At 37.4% G+C, this 19647-nt stretch overlaps 1 protein-coding gene across 12 annotated transcripts in view; it reads left to right on the forward strand.

Moving 5' to 3' along the window:
• Positions 1-19647, forward strand: part of SORCS2 (sortilin related VPS10 domain containing receptor 2) — a 513640-nt gene that overhangs the window by 417653 nt on the left and 76340 nt on the right. For all 12 annotated transcript variants that reach the window (XM_085547395.1, XM_085547396.1, XM_085547385.1 and 9 more), the window contains exons 6-8: positions 5337-5401; positions 7540-7658; positions 11856-11945. In XM_085547395.1, coding sequence (XP_085403521.1) covers positions 5337-5401; positions 7540-7658; positions 11856-11945 — 274 coding nt within the window. The remainder of the gene's footprint in view (positions 1-5336; positions 5402-7539; positions 7659-11855; positions 11946-19647) is intronic.

A 19647-nucleotide genomic window follows, 5' to 3' on the forward strand; every position in this document is an offset into this window, starting at 1 on the left:
CTAGAAATAGAATTCTATAAGCTGTCCCATCAAAACACTGAACTCCCAAACATCATATGGTATGTAATTGGTATATATTAAAACTATAAACAAACAAACAAACAAAGTAAATTATTTAGTAATAGTTCAGAAAAAGAAAGAATTATGCAATTTGGGATTCTTCTGGCTCTGCTGCTATTCCTTTTGGAATAGCTTATGTGCATAAGCTTTTCCAGGCTTATGTACCAGTTGAGTTCCATTTGATTTCTTAAAACAGAGTTTAGTAATACATAAGAGTAGATTGTGAATCAGCTGTCTATGCCAACACAAATATAAGTCAGTAATCTCCAGAGAATTACATCTAGCATGTTTTCATTGTCATTTTGTCTGGTGTTGTAGAAATGGAATATGTGAATCCTCTGCTACATCTATTACTCTTATTTTTAGATATTGGTTCTCCATTTTCATGTGACGTGAAAACATAACAATAAAAAATGAGTGTATTTGGGTAGAGCAGCTGTTCTCTGGGGACTGAAGTTCTGTTCTTATCATGATGTCTCGCATGAACAATCAATCATAGCTTTAGCCATTAATGTCACCGTAGCCATTAATGTCAAGTGCAGCAAGTTCCTGCCCATTCAAGTGTCAGGTGAAAGAGTGGGTTTTGGAGGTGTTATGCCCTGAAGGAGAGAGAAATGGAAAGAGGATTTCATTGAGCTTTTAACATTGAATTTTGTGTGAAAGGCCCTAGTCTGGGGAGGCAGGGATCCACGTGGGCAGTCATTCTTGCATTTGACTTAATCACTTAGGACAATATTTGTTTCTGTTTCTGTCTTTCTGGTGATGGGGCTGGCAAACCATGCTGGCAGTGCTGGTCACATAAGAGTGGCAGAAATAATGTTTGTTTTTTAAAGTATTTAGGAATAGGGAGTAAATAAGAAGTACCAAACATTGACTGTGCGATTTATTGACTGAGTCACCGAAACTGCATCCTTCAAAGCAATTATGAAAAAGGAAAGGCCTGAAACATAAATCTGTCATAACCAAATGACTTCAGTTTGTATAAATCAAGTTGTAGCTTTGTCTCTCTGAGTAATCAGGTTGCCAAGAGTCAACTCCGTATAATGTTACTCAGAGAAAACATCTGTCTGCTTTTAACTTGTTTTCTAAGCAAGAATTCTAATGTGAAATACTAGAAATCAATCAGTGCAAACTTGGAACTTATTACCTTTTGGATAAAGTTCATATTAAGGGATTACAAGGGGTGCAGATAGAAGACACTTGCAAGTTTTTAGACAGCCTTTGATTGGAAAATCAGCCACATCAGCAAGCAAGTTTGTATTGATTTGGTTTTGGTTTCATGTGGTATATTTGAATATATCTCTTAATCATTATGTATCCAAGTAAACTGGATTGAATATTTAACATTGAAGAGACCTACTGGGTGCAGAGGAGATACGTATCCATAGCAGACTCTAGATGGTCAATGTTTTCAACAACTGTTTCCCTACAAAATGAGGCCAGGCTGCAGAAGTAAAATACGAAATCATAATTGTCATATAAGAGATTAATGCTTATGATTCATATTTTGAGATACATAATGTTACACATCAATAGTAAATTTTATTCATGTTGTTACATAAATCTGAAATTCTAGGCAGGTGTTTGTGTTCTAATATTGCATGCAACCAGAATAAGAAATAACTGGGATAGTCTGGGAGGTAGAAAGGTAGACAAATAAAAGTTTATTAAAATAATGTGAAATGTCTGTTAACTAGCATTCTCAACAAAAAGCTCTACATTTTTAGCATTATTATTTTAAATTTAAAAATACTTAATGGCTGTATCATGGAGTATATATTCATAGGCTAACAAAGGCAGATGCAGAGATCCTGTTGGTCCACTCCACTGTGATTGGATGTTCACCATGCCTTCACCACAGCTGAAGCAGCTTCACATCAGTGCACCACCAAACAGGGCTGTCTGGCTTAGTGATCAGATGGCTTAAGAAACAGAAAACCAATCCCCAAATTACATTCAGCTGAATTAGTTTTCCCAAGAGGCTCTATGTGGTGTCAGACAGGCAGTGGTGCTAGCACAGGGGAGATGATGAGAACTTGTCTTCACGGGAAAGGGAAAAAGCATATTGAGGCTGCCTGTATTTGCACCACCCTGCAATCGAGTCAGGCTATTTTCCTTCTGAAGTGTTGTAACCACACTGTTATGCAATTGGAAGTGCTAGCATGTTGCGCTTGCTTTCTCCAGCACAGTGTACTTGTTAAGATATATTTCATTTCTAAAGGAAGATTTGTCTGGTCTAAAATTAATCTGCTTTTTTTCAATGGACTTTTGAAGTGTTTAGTATAAAACATGGAAACAACTTAAAGCTGAAGATTCCAGATTCAGTGGCAAGCCCTCTTTTACCCATGTAAACCAAAGTAACAAAATGGTCTCAGATTGCTGAGATTTTAAAACCTTTATTGCAAACTACTGTGAGAAGAAAAGGGCGTGAATTCTAACCAAACCAAAAACCAAAAAAATGGAGAAAATAGTTCCTGAGAAGGTGCTTCTTGTACTGAAAACTTAAATTTCTATTTGTTAAGAGAATTTGATGGTGGAAAGTCAACAGACAAGGAAGAACTGAAATATGATCGGGATCATAATGGTGTTCTTTTTTTTCAATAAAGGAAGAAAGGACTAATCCAAAGTATCTGTAAAATTGGGAGAAAGGATTTCAGAGTTGCAAAATGTTTTATAGCAGATATTCAAAAGTATACTTTGAGTGTTTAATATGTTCAGGGAGTAAACAGAGTTTCAGGAGCTACATCTCATCCATATAGCTGCAGTAATATAAAACACAAAAGCTGACTTTGAAAAACAAATTCATTCCTTTATTCTGGGTAAACTCTCCACTTAAATAGTACATCTCACCCATTAGACATATCTAAAACTAGATATCTATGGGTATAGCTTAATGATATATTAGCAGTGCTGTGGCTTCCATCTTTGCAGGGTTACCTTTAAATTATACAGTTCCTAGCATGGTTAGCTCGGGGGGACATCAGAGGCAGTGAAGGAGAAGCAATACTGAGAACACATAAAGGTTGTGTATTAGGCTAGTAGAATACTGAGTAGAAATGCTTGTTAAACTGCAGCATGGAGTTGTCACCCCAACACTTTTATGTAGTCAATGGACATCATAGGAGGTTGTTCAACTGGTTTTAGAAGAGAGGAATTTACCCTCTGGAAGTAATGGTTCTCTGGTTCAGTAAAGGATAGTTTGAAAAGGGTGGATAAGGGAAGTGTCAGAGCTTCAGAGTGAAGGAGATATTACTTTTTTCTGTCAAGGCTAAAAAACACTTGTCTTGTGATTTTTTATTTTTTTATTTTTTCCCACATCCACTGAAATAAAAATCCAAAGGAGATAAGTAAATCTGAGTTAGAAGCTGTCATGTTCTGTGTATGCGCAGTGTTCATTAACACAGATCAGTTATCACAAATACATCAAACCATGTTTATGTATAATGAATTAGAGATAGAAGATGTTGTTTCGCAAGTATCCTCAAATTACCTCTGTATTATTGATGCCAATCTGTATGTCAGGCTGAGCCTTGAAAAATTTCAGCCCTGAAGTTTCTTCCAGTTTGTAGTTCAGCTGTATGAACAAAAGCTATTCAGCAAATATCATTTTCTTCCTTCAGAGATTTGACTGCAGAGAAGATAGCAGGTTTGATCTGACACGTGATCACCTAGAAGAAATAGACAGTGAACACTGAGAAAAGTAGCCCACAGATCCTTTTGTTCAAATAAACTCTTATGAGATCAAAAGGAATATATCATCTTTTCTGATTTGATGTGTTGTCTCCAAAATGCTATAATAGGTTTTGTTTCAGAGATTATATCTTTGTAAGTGCAGGACTTTTCCTTACATCTACTAAATAATTCCTGATAGAAGTTTCCATCACATCTTATGGCTTGGCAGAAGTTTGTTCCTCTTCTTCCCTTTCCTTCTTCAGACTGATCATTTATCTTATTAAGGAAAAATGACAATGTGATTATTTCTGGTTGTTATGCAGCGGTGGAAATCATCCAGTCTCTTCTCCCTGGCCTGCATTCCCAAGGAACCATCAATTACTATGTCTGAGTTTTCTCCACTTCTCATAAATCAGTGCTATTAAAATCATTAAACAGTGATGTAATTTCAATGCAAAACATAGCCTTAATGCCTTGATTATTAATAATTGTATCAAAACTATCATTTTTCTCTAAATACTGTAATGGGCTTTTTTAGTATCTGCATCCAGCTATTCTTTGTTTCCTAATGCAGTCCCTTTGCATGTCTGCAGATCACATCTATGGACTCACTGCGCTCTCACATTGCACCAGATTCTGCTTTGCTTTGCATGACTGTCAGCTCAGAACTTTCTCTGTAGAATCTGCCTGACTAATGACAATGTAATGTCCAAATAAAGCCACAGCTGTGGCTGCTGTTCTTAGGTTGGGATGGGAGCCCTGAGGGCAGAAAATTCATCCTTTGTCTGAGCATATTTAACATGGGAAATATTGAGAGAAAGTTAGCCTGTATACTCGGTACACCTTTTCAGAATTAAACTGAGCCTTGGTCAGTTCTGACTAAATTTCCTTCTTGAGATATCCTTCTCCAAAAAATTCTTCATTTTCCTCCTTTATCAAAGCAGAATTTACTCTTCTCTTGAACATCCTTAGCAAAGATGTGTCAGTTAGTTATGGAAGGCAGGTGTTAAATGCATGATATTTCTAATTTTCCTGGATATCAATTTCCCTGGCAGTGTTCAAGAGGTGTCTGGATAGGGAGCTAGGAAATATGGTTTAGTGTTTTTTCTGTAGGTATGGCAAAGGGAGGACAGTTGGACTAGATGATCTTGTAGGTCCTTTCCAACCTTGTGATTCTATGATTCTAATGAGAATGGAATCCACATCATTTCTAGCCCAATATCTGTCTTGTATTCTCAAGTGTCAAAGGTAATTGTAACAAGATGCTCTAAGGCTTTCTAATAAATGTGTGCATCTCTGTGTATGTCTGTAGATAAATTTATGATTATGAAGTCTTGTTTCCAATTTCACACCTATTTCTGTTATTTTCTTCAATTGATATTGGGATCCTACTTGTATGTGTATTTTAGTAAGAGAAATTTGAAAGAAATTTAAGAATAATAATTTCCATCTAATGTTTGTAATATGGCATTTTGACTGGGGCTTATTTTAATTTCCCAGTTAGAATGTTAAAGCTGGTTAGTATGAAATCCTCTCTTTTTTCCATCCACATAATTACTATTCTGTAACTGGCTCTGCATAACTTAATTACATTATGTTCTTAGGGCTGTTGCTGGAGTTGATGGAGACCCTGATTTAGTTCATATGGAAATTCAGGACCCCAGTGGAGGTATGCAAATAAAAATGTTCTCAATTGATTCCCTAGCGTATAGTCATTTCTCTTTTGGTTTGGGGGCTTTTTTTTTTTTTTCTTTTTTTTTTTTTTTAAATTATATATATATATATATATATATATATATATTCAGAATAAGTGGAAATCAGATGCTTTATTTATCTGTAGTCAGCAAAGCTAAAGTTGCCTTGTAATGTAAAAATATAGTTTAATTTGAAATGTACTTTTTTTCCACTCTGAGATGAATTGACGTCAAGATGCTATGCTCTGTTGAAAATGTCCATTAATAGTGAAATTTGTTTTGGCAGTTAAACATTGAACATTTTTTCCTGATTTGCAAATAAAACTGGCAACATAGCATTAGTGCTGGGTAAGTGTCTGTTAAAGTGAATCGTTACATGTGGGTCTCCTACTGAACGAACCACTGTCTCCCAGCATTTCCTCATGTTACAGAGTCCAGTGTACTTTGAGACTTCAAAAGCAAAATAAATGAAAAAAACAGAATAGTGGTCAGGATATGCTGTACTGAAGAGTCACCACCATTCCAAAAGTTTGTATGGGTTCTTGTTGCCAATGAACTCTTGAAAGATAATTTAGTTCCTTGAATCAGGTCATCGTGAGTTCCTGTGTAGTCTTATAAATTAGTTGCAAAGGATGCATAATTTGACTTTCCCTGATCCAGTACTTTGTCTTAATTTCAGCCCTATAAAAAGGCAGAGTTAAAATGTTAAAATCTTGATGACAATTTTCTAAACATTTTGCCAGTGTTTCTTAGACTTTCTGAGCCCTCTACAGCTCTATCAATTACTTTGTGGGGAGGTGATAGTGTAAGATGTTTGTTTAGGAGCTTCTTGGAATTTATACATATATTTACTTATTTCAATTTAATGGGAACAGCAGAGCAGGATAAAACTCATGAAATATTTATTTCCTGTCTGAGGTCTCAATTAATCGACCTTGTGCACTTCAGATCAATAAAAGCATTGCCATTGGTTTTAGTGGAAAACGCATCTTTGTGCAACTTTGTCCTGTGAACTACAAATAGCTGCAAGACTTTTTGATTGCCCACTTTAGTTTCTCAAATATGCTTATGAAGAAGATTTGGAAATAAGCAAGAAAGAGAACTTGAATTGTCTCTAGTTGCTTTTTAAACAGATCCAGATTTTAAAATAGATATTTGTGTTGAGCACACTGGTTTGGCCTTTTCCAATAAAAAGCCATAGTACATGGAATACATTTCCTACCACGTTGCAAAAATAATTATGTGCATGAGGGTGTGTTATTTACACTTTCACACTGGAGCATGGAGAAATCAGTGGCCTGAGCACAGGATCATGAATATAACCATCTTCTTACTGAGCTTGGGAAAGTCATAGATGGTACTCAAAGGCTTGTGGAACATGTGAGTTTTACAAGTCCTCGAACCTAGGAGAAGGTCATTGGTTGCAGCTGTTGTAAAATAAGATGTCGACTCTCCTCTTGCTGTTCAGTGAGAGCAGATTGCATAAAGATACAGCCTATGCCTAACTGGACTGGAAGAGAGAGGCCATAGCCTCCACTGACATAAACTACTGCAGGCTTTTTCAGCAATAGCTGAAACACTATAGAAGCCCTGTCCCAACAGTGGAGTTCCAATTCTGTGTGCTGGCTTTTCTACACAGCTTTTAAAAATAGCCTTTAAAATTCCTTACCCTGTCTATTAAACTGGGTCTGATTCTCTTTTCACATATCACAGTTTTATACTGAGGCTGATCTATTGATTTCAGTTAAACTATGTAAGGATGCTGCTTCTTTAAAGGAGTAATTTTGCTCTGTGCATAGGTTAACTGAGAAAAGAGGCTCCTTCTATTATCCCCAACCTTGAATGTCTCATTCATCTAATCCCTAATCTCTCTGGACCAGCAAAATTTGGATAATGACAGCCTTCCTCCCGTGAATGATCTGAACTATAAGCAGTTAATGTATTTTCAGTACACTGGAGATTGAAAAACTCTTGTATGCGGGCTTAATATAATAATTTTGAGACTAAATCGACTGGCAAAGGCAGCACTGTCCCTACATGAATAGCATTTTATACTTCTTGCCTCCTTTTCCCTTGAAAGCCTTGTCATGCGTTTCTATCTCTCTTCCCTCAGGTTATCGCTACATCACTTGCCAGATTCAGAATTGTTCTGATAAGACGATGACAGTCCAGTTTGCTGGTAGCACTGATCGGGATTCCCTGACTGTGCAGGATGACTACATATTCCTTCAGGTAATGCCACATTCTGGTGAGACATCCCATTTTAAAATTCAGAACTACAATTTTGGACAGTACAATAGCACTGTAATTGAAAAGAACATGGAGAAACCTGTTCCAGAGTATGAATCATGATTTATGATCTATTACCTGGAACAAAGCTGTTCTTTATCAGTCAAAAAAGAAAAATGTATCTTTACTTTATCTAGCCAGTTGACTATATACCCAGTTGATTTTAATTCCTCATTGACCTAGCTTTAATTAGACTACATTTTTCAGGAGGATTATCCAGTTTAAAATTACTTTTAAAAATACTGTTGTTTGTTAGGCAGAATACATCTTTCTAGGGCTCATGCTTACACTGTCTTGTGGATTCCTTCCATATCTCTGTAGTGTGTAAAGGGTCCTTGAGAAGAGCTTCAAAGGAAAGCCACTAGCGGAGCAGTGGGTCAGCTTTTCTATATCAGTTATCTTGTGAAGAAATGTTGTTGGTGAAGAAGTTATATGACTGTGCTTAGGATGCAAAAGGAAGGAACAACCGTAGCTTGAGAACAATTTGTGATGGAATTATGCTGGGGTTACTTAGTTCTCAAACTAATATAATTCTTAGTATCAGGTTAGATATTAGGAAAAATTTCTTCTCAGGAGGAGTAGTGAGGCACTGTAACAGGCTGCCCAAGGAGGTGGTAGAGTCACAGTCCCTGGAGATGTTCAGGAAATATGGAGATGGGGCATTGAGAAACATGATTAGTGGACATGATGATGATGGATTGATGGCTGGACTAGATGATCTTAGTGGTCTTTTCTGACTTTAATGATTTTATGATTCTAAGCAACCTGCTTGCACAAACCTAGTTTTGGTGCTCTGTCTACTTTATGGTACCAAGTGCATCTTGGGCAGAGCCAGAAGTATTATGCTTGGGACTGGTTGGGATCTGAATCTGTCAGAGCTGAAAACTTCTCAAAGAAAGGTTATATCCCACCAGATTTTTAATAGTTTCTTAGGGAGGCTGTGAGTTCCTTTCTTAGTGACTGGGCTATGGTATATCTCTTACTTGGATATGGTTTGCTTGTTACAAGGCTTGACTGTTTCTTAACTCTTGCAGGAAAGCAGTACAATGGCAATCAATAGCTGCTCGCACTGCTCCTTGGTGTATGTTAGACTGACTTTTCTGCAGCTTTCCCCTCTCGTGGCTGTTTCTTCCAAAAGGATTTGTCAATTGATAATGAGGCAAAAGATCTGCACACCTTTAGGCCAGTGCAGCAAGTTCAATGACCCACACAACTTAAAACATTTAGCACCACAAAGGAGCAAAATGGAGCTGGAAAAGAATTCTGAATTCAAGTGGGCATTTTTCAGCTCTGATCTAGCATTCATGGCACCAATTTTTCTCAAAGGTATTATTATCTGCAACTCCCACCAAGTACACTCTAAAATCCATTTCACAGTTTGTAGATGGTGAGAATTGCATCTCACCACATATAGTTCCAGACTGCTGTGCTCAGCAAAATACAGGCTACTTCCTCCTCAAGCATATGTGTGTTGCCAGATATCTTGTATAATTGCATCCGGAGCTGCTGTTATTTTGTCATGTCGTGAGCCTGGGTGAAAAGGAAATGGATGTGAAACTTGGAAATGTTTGCATGAAATAATGGACAGGTTTTTTTTGCAAAATTGTGCCACTGGTAATATGGTCTCTGTAGCTTTTAGGTCTGTTAATATTCGTAGAAGATATAAACAGAAAAGGGAAACATCTCTAGTCCTTTCCTTTTAGATTTATTGCAGTAAATCACAGTATGCACTATAAATCTTGCTTGTTGTTTAGCTGGCTTACAGTTAACCAGGTCTAAATTACTGAGGAACAGAAGATATCTCCGTGATCCTTTAGTCACATCTGAAGTGCAGCCACCTTTGCGGTTTGGTGCAGTACATTGCTTTTAGCTTTGCCAGTGAAACCACGCAGCAGCTGTGCATCTGAGAAACAGCATACTTCTGAAGCCACACGAAAGTTCATTTTTCACTAGGCTAAAACATTGCTATGTTTTATGCTACCAGGGACTGATCTTGATATTGTAGGAATATCTGTCAGAAAGAAGATGGCTCAGTCACCCGGACAGAAAGAGGAGAGTCTGAAATGGTCATGTTGCCCCAGGCATCACTCAACCACCCCAGCTGGCAACTGTGAACCAGAGCATGGCAGTCTGCAGGGCCAATCCTGTTCCTATTCACAAGCTTTAACCAAGTTCTCAACCCAATTACTTTAGCATGTCTGTATCCATGAAGATCAAGAGCTTTCTGATGCTCATTGCTTTCCTCAGTTTGTGCTGACAGCCAGACAGTTTTAGAGGTGATTTTAGCAGGATGATTAAAGTTTTCAGACTAGCTTGTAAGTCAAACTAGCCTTTAATGTCAGCGAGGTATGGCACAACTGGCTGCTTCAACTCTAGTCCTGTGCTGCCTTCCATCATCCCTCGTCATTTAAAATTAGTCACATAAGATAAATGCCTAATGAAAAAGCAGGGTACTGTAAGATGGATAAGAGTGATATTTAACACTAATTAAATAAAGGGTGAGCTTTTAGCTTTAATCCGTCACTTAACAGAACATATTCCTAAAGGGCATCACACATTTAAAAAAAAAAAAAAAAAAAAAAAAAAGGAAACTGGTTTAACTGGTTTAAAAAAGAACAGTAAAATGATTAAAGTCTTAAATACTTAGATTTTTTTACTTGCTTTGGGTTTAGGCTGTTCTCCAAATCAGGTTCATTTTATAGACGCATACTTCAAGAACGTGATAACCTACTGCCAAATACTGTGTTCAATGTGGCAAACACCATTTGATTTAATTAGGAGCTTTACCAAGCAATTAACTGCAAAACCTTGGCTTTTTTTTTTAATCTCATTTTAGTATTATGGAAGCCACGGTGAACCTTCATTTGACATATATCTTCCCTGCATTTGATTACTTTTTAAGGCTTTTTTCATAAATGACATTGAATTGCTACCTTTCATTTAACCATCAGCTTGCTTCATTTACTTCCTTCCTTTGCTCTGATATGACTTACGTAAGAAGTTGAAGTGAAAAAAACCTGAATTAACAGTCTCTTAAACTGTTATCATCTCCTCTATTTTTCTGTCTCAGTGAAATTTCATTTGACTACTTGAATAAGGCAGTATCTGTATTTGTAGGGGAAGTAAAAAACTGCCATAAGAATATTTTTCCCTCTGATGGTGGCAGTGGTTTTGTCATGCAGCATTTTGGCATTACATTTCTGGCTATGGTGCTACTGAGTATTTTCAGTGGTGCATCTGAACAGTATTTGCATTGACTTTTTAGGACTTATGCAGAAGTCTTAAAATTACCTCTATATTGCCTATTACAAAGTGGAGAAAGGTGCTAATGGTTATTCATGACTATTATTAGAAATATACTGGTATGTCTTTCAATGTGCATTTCTGTTGGCTTTCTTGGGTGAAAATCTTCATAAAATCACAGATAGAAAACCTAATCTGTCTTCAGTTCTGTACAAAAGAGCAGTTGAAATATGTTTTACCTCTCTGTTTAAGCGTAGAATTCTGTCTTCAGGACATGTAATTGATTTTCAGACTGACTGACTGAAGATCTGGTAATTGCAACATTGTCTTCTGTTAGCATCTTACACTGGGAAATGTCTTATCCTGCAAGGCAAATATTAGCCGAACATAATGAATGCTTTGTATAATGTTAGCATGACTTACTCAGTCTTTTATGCTCTGATTTGAGTAGTGTTGCTGGTGAATCACTTGCCCTTGAGGCATCCAGTGTTCACAGCCATTGTGCCACCTTCTTGCCTCCTGTCTGCTGGCAGGGGGTTTCCACAAAAGGGCAGAAATGTGGGAGGTTGATGGACTACAGTGTAAAGAAATAAAAAAGGACAAGGACAGTGAGATGGTGACATCTCAAAGCAGATGAACTGACTAAAAGAAGGAAGGAAATCACTTTCTTCTTCCTAAAGAGAGGGAGAGATGTTTCTATATGCCACTTTTCCCTCACCTTCTGATATATTCTTATAGGAGCACACTGTGCAAAATAATTCAATACAGTAGAAGTAATAGATATATATTTCAGTTCCTTGTTTAAAAGAATAACACTAAAAATTTCTTCCAGAAGAGACTTTTCATATTTAATACAAACTATCAACTACCACATAATTCTGTTTTTCCTTTTTATAGACAACATCAGCAAATCGGACCAAGTATTATGTATCCTACCGTCGAAATGGCTTTGTGCAGATGAAGTTGCCAAAATATGCCTTGCCAAAAGTAAGTGCACACATTTTTCTTTCTACTTCTGTATTTTTATTCATCTCTTGCTACCTAAACTAGCTTTATTCTTTTCTTTTTTAACCATCCATGATTTAAGACCATCATTTCTCCTTATAGTGGGTTTCTGATTCCCATTTGTGGTATATTCTTACCCTACTGTTTTTATGTTTATTATGGTGAAGTAGTAGATCAAACCATGGCAGGCAAGAACATAGGCTAGCTTATATGTCATCAGTTACCACAGTAGTTTCTGAGCTTTGCTTCCTTGAGATAGTGCTGCACACCCAATGGCAACGCAATGCAAGTGTTCTTTCAAGAATTAATTGCAATTTAATTCCATGTGGTGTTTTCTGGCATAAGTATGGATAGTGACATAAGAGAGTTTCAGCAGCTGATGATGCTCCATTTCATTAAAGAATCCCAATATGAACTTTAATTATGTAAAAGAATGGCTGAGGTTTTTTTGAGAGTTTCCATTAGTCTAGAATGTTTTTATATTTGCACAGTAAATTAGCAGTAAAACACAGACAGATATTTGTATGCAGTCTGAATGATGCAATTGAAATGTTGTGCTGCACACAATATGTTTCATGTTTTTATGTATACTTAGAAGGCGTCTGCAATACTGAAGAAAAATGACTTGGCAGCTTTTGTAGACTCAGTGGATAAAACTCAAGTAACGTGGTCTGGTCTCCCACTTCACCCTGTCTCTATCAGGGATTTGTTCTACAAACCTTCCGGTGTCCCTACATTTCATGTGATTTGGTGTGGTTCCATTGCTTTATGTATTAGAAAACTAGGATATACCATCTTTGCATATCTTGAAGTGTACTAGTTTAATTCACTGGCCAAGCAGTGAATGACAGTGCATTACAGTTTATTTCTTTGCTTTTATGTTATTCTTGCAAAACACATAGTTATGTATTATTTTAAACTAAGCAATGGTCTGAAGACTTCTGCTTTTAAATATACAGCATATTAACAAAACTCTCAAATAAAATCCTTAGATATTATTTGGACGCTAATCTGAGATTTGGCTGTGTTCCCAGTTGCATTACACAGATAGCAATTTATTGATTTATTTATTTATTTGGACAGGCAATGGATAGCCAAGGACAGGTAAATATATCAACCCTCCCACTTAATTATTTCAATGTCTCAAGGCCTTCAGTGTACCCTTTTATGCTTTCTTTGGGGAATTTGTAATTACGAAAACAACAGGAGGATATCCAGATGTAAATGTTAAAATGTTCCAAATGTGGGCAGTCTGATGGATTACAGACCACCAACAACTTCTAATGGGGGCAGGGACCTCAAGTGAATGCAGATTATGGGTGGGTGACCTGCACCAGGGAAAAAGAAAGCAAGGAGCAATGAAAGAGTGGAATAAACAAGGAAAGAAAAAGAAGGAACTCCTCTCGCGGATGACCACGAACCACTAATGAACAGCCCATTGCCTCTCTGAAGTAGTCAGGAAGAGCTGAATGAACATAAAATGAAACAAGGAATGGTGGGAAAGAGGTATTCGATTGATCTCAGACTGGAGATGAGAAAGGGAAAGTGTTTATATCAATGTGTGTATGTGCTTTTTTATTCCTGAATACCCAAATAATTAATTAAAATTACATACTAATTGTCAGTACAGCAAGCCTGGTAAAATTCTCTTAAAATGTTTTGCCCAAATTCCTAAAGAACTGCCAACACAATAGTGCAAGTGTTGACTATGCTGGCTCATGTTGTAAAACGCTTATTTGTTTGAAATGGAAGGGCAGACATATTGTGCAAAAGAGCCATGTATTTCTCCACAGCCAAATAAGATTATTTTCTGGTTCCTGTAGGCATCTGTGTAATGTTTCCTATCGGTGTCTATGTTTGTATGTTTCTGTCATTGTGAAGAACATCAGTAGATTTTATTGGAGGGCTAGAGATAAATAGTGAGGGATCTAGATCACTCTCCGATGAAGCTTTCCTTTGCTGTAAAACCAGTCTTAGAAGTCCCTCTCCAGTCATTCATTACAGTTCACTGTAGCCTCTGTTGTGTTTGTGAGGTCACTCTACAGAAAAGATCACTGAGATCAATGATCTGAATGAAAAATGCCCTTAGAAAAAAATAGTATAATTTATCTTTCAGAAAGGAAGGTCAAGAAGCAACTTGATTATAGTGAAAAAGCCTCCTTCTTTAGAGAAAGTACTGAATAGACTTAAAAGGTCAATAAAAGAGAAAGACAGACACATAGATGGTAACCGAAGCCAGCCTTGTTCAAATTGGGAAATCTACTCAACTTCTTATTAGTGCTGGTGACAAGTATTTGAAAAATTGCCAAGAAAATGACAGAAATTCTAGATTTTGAAATTTAAAAGTCATATCTAAATGCCTTTCTGAGGGATTTGCTTTAACCACACATAAATAATTTGCTCCTCCTGCATGTCATACGTTGTGCAGAAATAATGTTTGGAAAAAGAAACGAAGAGCAAACTCTTAAGAGATCTAATCACCAATTTTAGCCTTAAAATCCATTAGTCTGTAAACTATGATTAGTTTACTGGACATGTGATCTTACTGAGTGCATTTCTGACAGATTCAAGAAATGTCAGCCGTAACTCACTGCTGTATCTGTCTTAATGTAGTCTGGATGGTTTGAAATAGCCCTACATACTGAGTTCTTTGTCTTGGCATGGATTGTTTATGTTTATTTGTCTTTTTTTCTTCTTTTTCTTCCTTGTAAGGAGATTATCTAGAGGCTTGGCTGAATAAATAAATGAGAAGTTAACTGTTTCATTTTGGAAAGTCAGGGGCTAGCTAGGAACAGATTGCCTGTTTCATTTGGAAAATGTTTTTATGTTGTTCCTAGTTGAGGCCATACCCGATGAGCGGAACGAAATATTCTGTATATCTTTAGCATTTTGATGATGCCTCCAAGAGAAGTTTCTTTGGTATCTGCTCACGACAGAGCTGAAAATTTGCTTAAGAGGGCCTGGAAGCCAGACATCAATTAGAGCAGCAGTGGATGTGAGAGATTTTAACAGTTTCTGTAAAAGATACATTTTTTATAAGTGATTTGCTATTTCTTCGTTATAGCAGAAATGTCGGTTGCTACAGAAAATAGAGCAGCTCTGAAATTTTTCATCCCACAGTATTTCAGTGAGAATCATCAGAGTGCACCAGGAATGTTTCAGTCCAATCTAAGCAGAAGGGGAAAGATAAATTTGAGCAAATTATGGGAGAAATTTTGCAAAGGAACAGGCTATCAGTAAAAACACTGACACAACAATGCTATGTCTAGGACACACGACACTGATGCTGCTACTTTCATGATAGCTAGAGAAAGAAAATGAAACAGTTTTACAAGGAAGATTTTAATGGCTTGATTAAAAACAATAGCTTTTCAAAGAACCGAATTTCAGGGGTTTTCAGTACTAGATTCTTCTTGACCAGGAGACTTCAAAAAAATCCCTTTCCAAATGGTCTCTGTGATGTGGCATGTGGCTGGCCAGAGATGGAACAATTGCTGTCTATAGGGAAGGGAAAACTACACAAGTCAAAAGGTATTACAGGATGGTCAAGGATTTGTCTGAAAACATCAGAAGAGCCTGACTGAAGCCCCAATTTCTCACCTGAGGGGGTACTGCTGGACTTTTCTGATATTATTCTTGTGCAGCACAGACACATTTTGCAGTAATTTTACTAATGGAGATAGAATGAGCATTTTCATACTGAGTAGGTAAAAATGTTGATGTCTTGTTTCTTTTTTACTTTTTAATATGAAGAGATTGAAAATATGCAAAAAAAATCTTTTTTTTTTTTTTTAATATATATATTGCTTGTATTTGCATGTGTTTGATTTCTCCAAACACAGCCCCAAAGAAAAAAAAAAAAAACAAAAAACAGAAAAGGATGAAAATACCGTATCTCAAGGCCTCCTTCCTCATCTATCAAAGACTGATAAAACCAGCCTCCAGCTAAGACTTACATTTTCTGAACTTTATTTAATTTGTTCTTTCTTTTAGTCTCCAGGTCCACTGTCCCACTTTAGACTGCCTTTTTGTAACACATCATAGGCACATGTATGTATGGAATGGAGCTGTTAGTGGTCATCTAATGAACAGAATCAGGGTTTTTGTAGCTGTTTTTGAGAGATTTTCTGTAGCATGTTGCATAGTGACACCACGTTGAATCACACAGCTGTCTCCTGTACTTAGCAGGAGTCATGTGTTGGCCATGATAATCTGTCCCAGGGAATCCATAGAGATCTAAAGAGATTCAGTAATTCAGTAATAGGCTGTTTTCAGCCTTGAGCAGAGCTTTAGCTACTATCTATGGGAGGATGGTTCTGCTGAAAGGTGCTGGATGTAGCCCCACCAACCACCACACTTGTCTTGCACTAAAACTTAAAACCTTTTCCCCTCGTCCTGCTGTTATCTACCCTTCCAAAGAATTGACTTCCCTCCTGTTTATAGGTGCCTTTTATGTACCAAAAGGCTGCTATAAGGTCCTGCTGCAGCCTTCTTTTCTCCAGGCTGATCAAGCCCAGCTCCCTCAGTCTGTCTTCATAGAGGAGGTGCTCCAGTCCTCTGATCATCTTTGTGGCTCTCCTCTGGACCCTCTCCAACATCCCTCTGTTTTTCTCATACTGGGGACTCCAGAGCTGGATGCATTACTCCAGATGAGGCCTCAAATGGGTGGAGTAGAGAGGGACAATCACCTCCCTGTCCCTGCTGGCCACCCCTCTCCTGATGAAGCCCAGGAGCCTTATGATTCTATGTTATTAACTTGTGCCTTAATATGCCTAACAGTAGAAGTAGGAACATCTTTATTCTGATGTTAGCCAAACATACTGTCTAAACCAAGAATTCTGCTACAAGTCATGTAAAGTTTTACTCTTGCAGTTTGTAAGAATTTAATTATTTTCAGTCCCCTTCCCACATCTGGTAAATAAACTACAGATACGATCTCCTTTTATGAACTGAAAGAAGGCATTCATTGTTATTGTATTTATTCATGCCTTCGACAAAAACTTAACAATGGAGCAGCTATATTGTGTGTTATATACTACTGCAATTCAGAAAGTAAATACTTAGTTCCGAAAGGATGTGCAGTGGGAAAAGCTTATTTCATTTATCTTGATCTTTATATGTCTTTTGTATCATGTGAGATAGGCACTAATTTTTTTGGTAGCCAAGATTAAAGAGAGTACAGGGGATAAATAAAAACAAAATAATAAAATAAATATTTGAAATTTTGAAATAAGTAAACGTCTTTAATGTATTCGTGATAGCATTAATTTTCTACATGCCGTTTTTACTAACTCCATATATTCTATTTACTTAATTAATACGTTGTGCTCTAAGGGGCACTAAACCAGTCCATGTCTTCCTTGGCTCAGTCTGGTACATACATCACTATGGTAAGCACAGGTGTTCTTCCAAACTTCTGTATCGTTCAGTAATAGATATAATGCTATCAAGAGTAAAATTTTTTGAGCTGTTTTTCCTCCTTCTCCCTAAATAGCTATCAGTCTGTTGAAGCTTGTATTCCCTGCTCCGTAAAGCTCCCTCTTTTCATTACTGTTTCAAGGATACCTTGAATGGGTCCATTCATTAACAGCAGACGTGGCAGAAAAGATTCATGCAGCCTTTTTGTCAGCAGGCAAAACTGTCTTGAGGCTGTGGCTGCATTATGGTTGAATTAATAAGTCATGGGACTGTGAGAGCTCATTTAGCAACTGGTTTGTCCCCCAGGACTTGTTTCTCCACTTGGGCAGCCCCTGCACCTAGGGGAGGCTGTTTCTCCGTGCCAGGCAACAGAGCAGTGTGCAGCTGCAGCTCCATCTTTCTGAACTGATTTTGGAGTGTCTATCAAATGTGAAATAAAGAGAAACAAAATAGAAATGAGTGTAGTGGTGTTATTTGATGCAGTGGAAGTAGTTGTTTCCCAGGAGGTGTCATGGCACCAGCAAGTGAATCTGTGCTATAGCAGCCATCGATCTGAATGGCTTCAAGTTGTACAAATCCATCGGAGGTGGATTCAAGGAACTCTTCTTTTCTTTACATTGTAGCTTGTTATTGATTTCTCTTCTTGCACCATTTTACTCGGCCAGGCAAGGAAGATTAGGGAGATTATCTTTGGGATATGTGCCATCCCGTTACCTTGGTTGTACTTAAGAGATTACAGGGGTATAAATGTGGTGCATCTGGAGGTCAAGGCTGAGACTACACAGCTCTGATTGCTCGCTTCTGTTGCACTTACTATAAATTTCTTTCTTGTGATTCTCTGTTTAATTTTTCACTTCCTTAGGTTAATGCATCATTCAGCTTAAGCATTACACATTTGCGGGGCAGGGATTGTAATTCTGGCATGAATTGTAAGATTTGAAAAACTTTAATTTTGAGTTTCTTTTATATTTTCCTTACTGAAGTGCCCTGGACAGTAAGTTCAGCCTAGCAAGACTTTCTGACTTCTCATTTTCATGTGCAGTGCACAGTTGGGCTGATGGGTTGGAGGTGGCACACTGAAGACTCAGCCATTGTGTGTGTCTGTCAGTTTTTTTTTTTATATTCAGCTTTCCAACAACTATAGTAAAAGAGTTACATGTCAGTCTTATTTTGTTTCAGCTAGATTTTAAAGAGTCTGTCATTCAATATTTTAAGGGATATTTAAGAATCAGACATGAAATTTGCAATTTTCCTTACTTTGTCAATTAATTTTCCCAGAGAATTATACCAAGGTTGTGAGCAGAAAGTGTTGTGCAGGATTAATGCAAAGTAGTGTAACTGAAGGACTGCTTTGCTTCCCAAGGGAAAAAGAAATCACTGCAATAAGAAATAGCAGTAAGGCTGCACTGGAAATCTGAAAGTGTAAATGCTAGATGAAAGGAACCAAATTCAAGGAATTGGAAAAAAAATTGCTTTCTAAAACCAGGACTTTTTAATTTCTTGCCTGATGAAAAGAGTGCATCAAATGGTCTGAGTGAACATCTTTCTAGATAAGAGTCACAGCCATGTGACTGCATTTATTGCTATAAGGTACTCTTGCCCAAGCACTCTTTCACCTAGTCTTTCCAGACTTTCCTGAATTCAGCTTAACCACACATTCTAGCTTTGTATGAATTTCTTCCACTGGACCTGCAGCTCCTACCACTGTTTGAGGTATGAGGATGACAACCAAGCTATCAGTCAGCAGCTGGTACCTCTGCAGCCACTGCCACCCACTAGTATGTGGGGCACGGAAGGATCTTCATCTGAATCACAGATGTTGAAAAGGACAGATCATCTTATCCAAACACTGTCCCATCCACACAATTCTCACTAACCCACGTCCCTCTGTGCCACATTTGCATGTTTCCTGAAAACAAGAACACTCCCCATAAAACTTATGATCGAGACCCTTCACCAGCTTTGTTACCCTTCTTTGGACACTCAAGTGCTTCAATATCTTTCTCATAGTGAGGAGCTCAAAACTGAACACAGTATTTGAGTTGCAGTGTCATCAAGTAGAACTGTCTGTATTCACTGCAATATTGCTTTTGTTCATGGCATAATAATGTAAATGATAGCTTTGATGTGAACTGTGGCATCACAGATGACTGGGTTTTTCTTAGATTTTCCATGAAGAAAACCAAAAACTTAAAGCAAAATACTGTTTATTTTACTCTTTCTTCTGGCTCTGTTTCAGTTCTGTCCTTACTTAAAGGATAATAAG

This window comes from Coturnix japonica, chromosome 4 (assembly GCF_054131305.1).
Source record: "Coturnix japonica strain WE chromosome 4, WE-NBRP24, whole genome shotgun sequence".
Taxonomy (NCBI): Eukaryota; Metazoa; Chordata; class Aves; order Galliformes; family Phasianidae; genus Coturnix; species Coturnix japonica.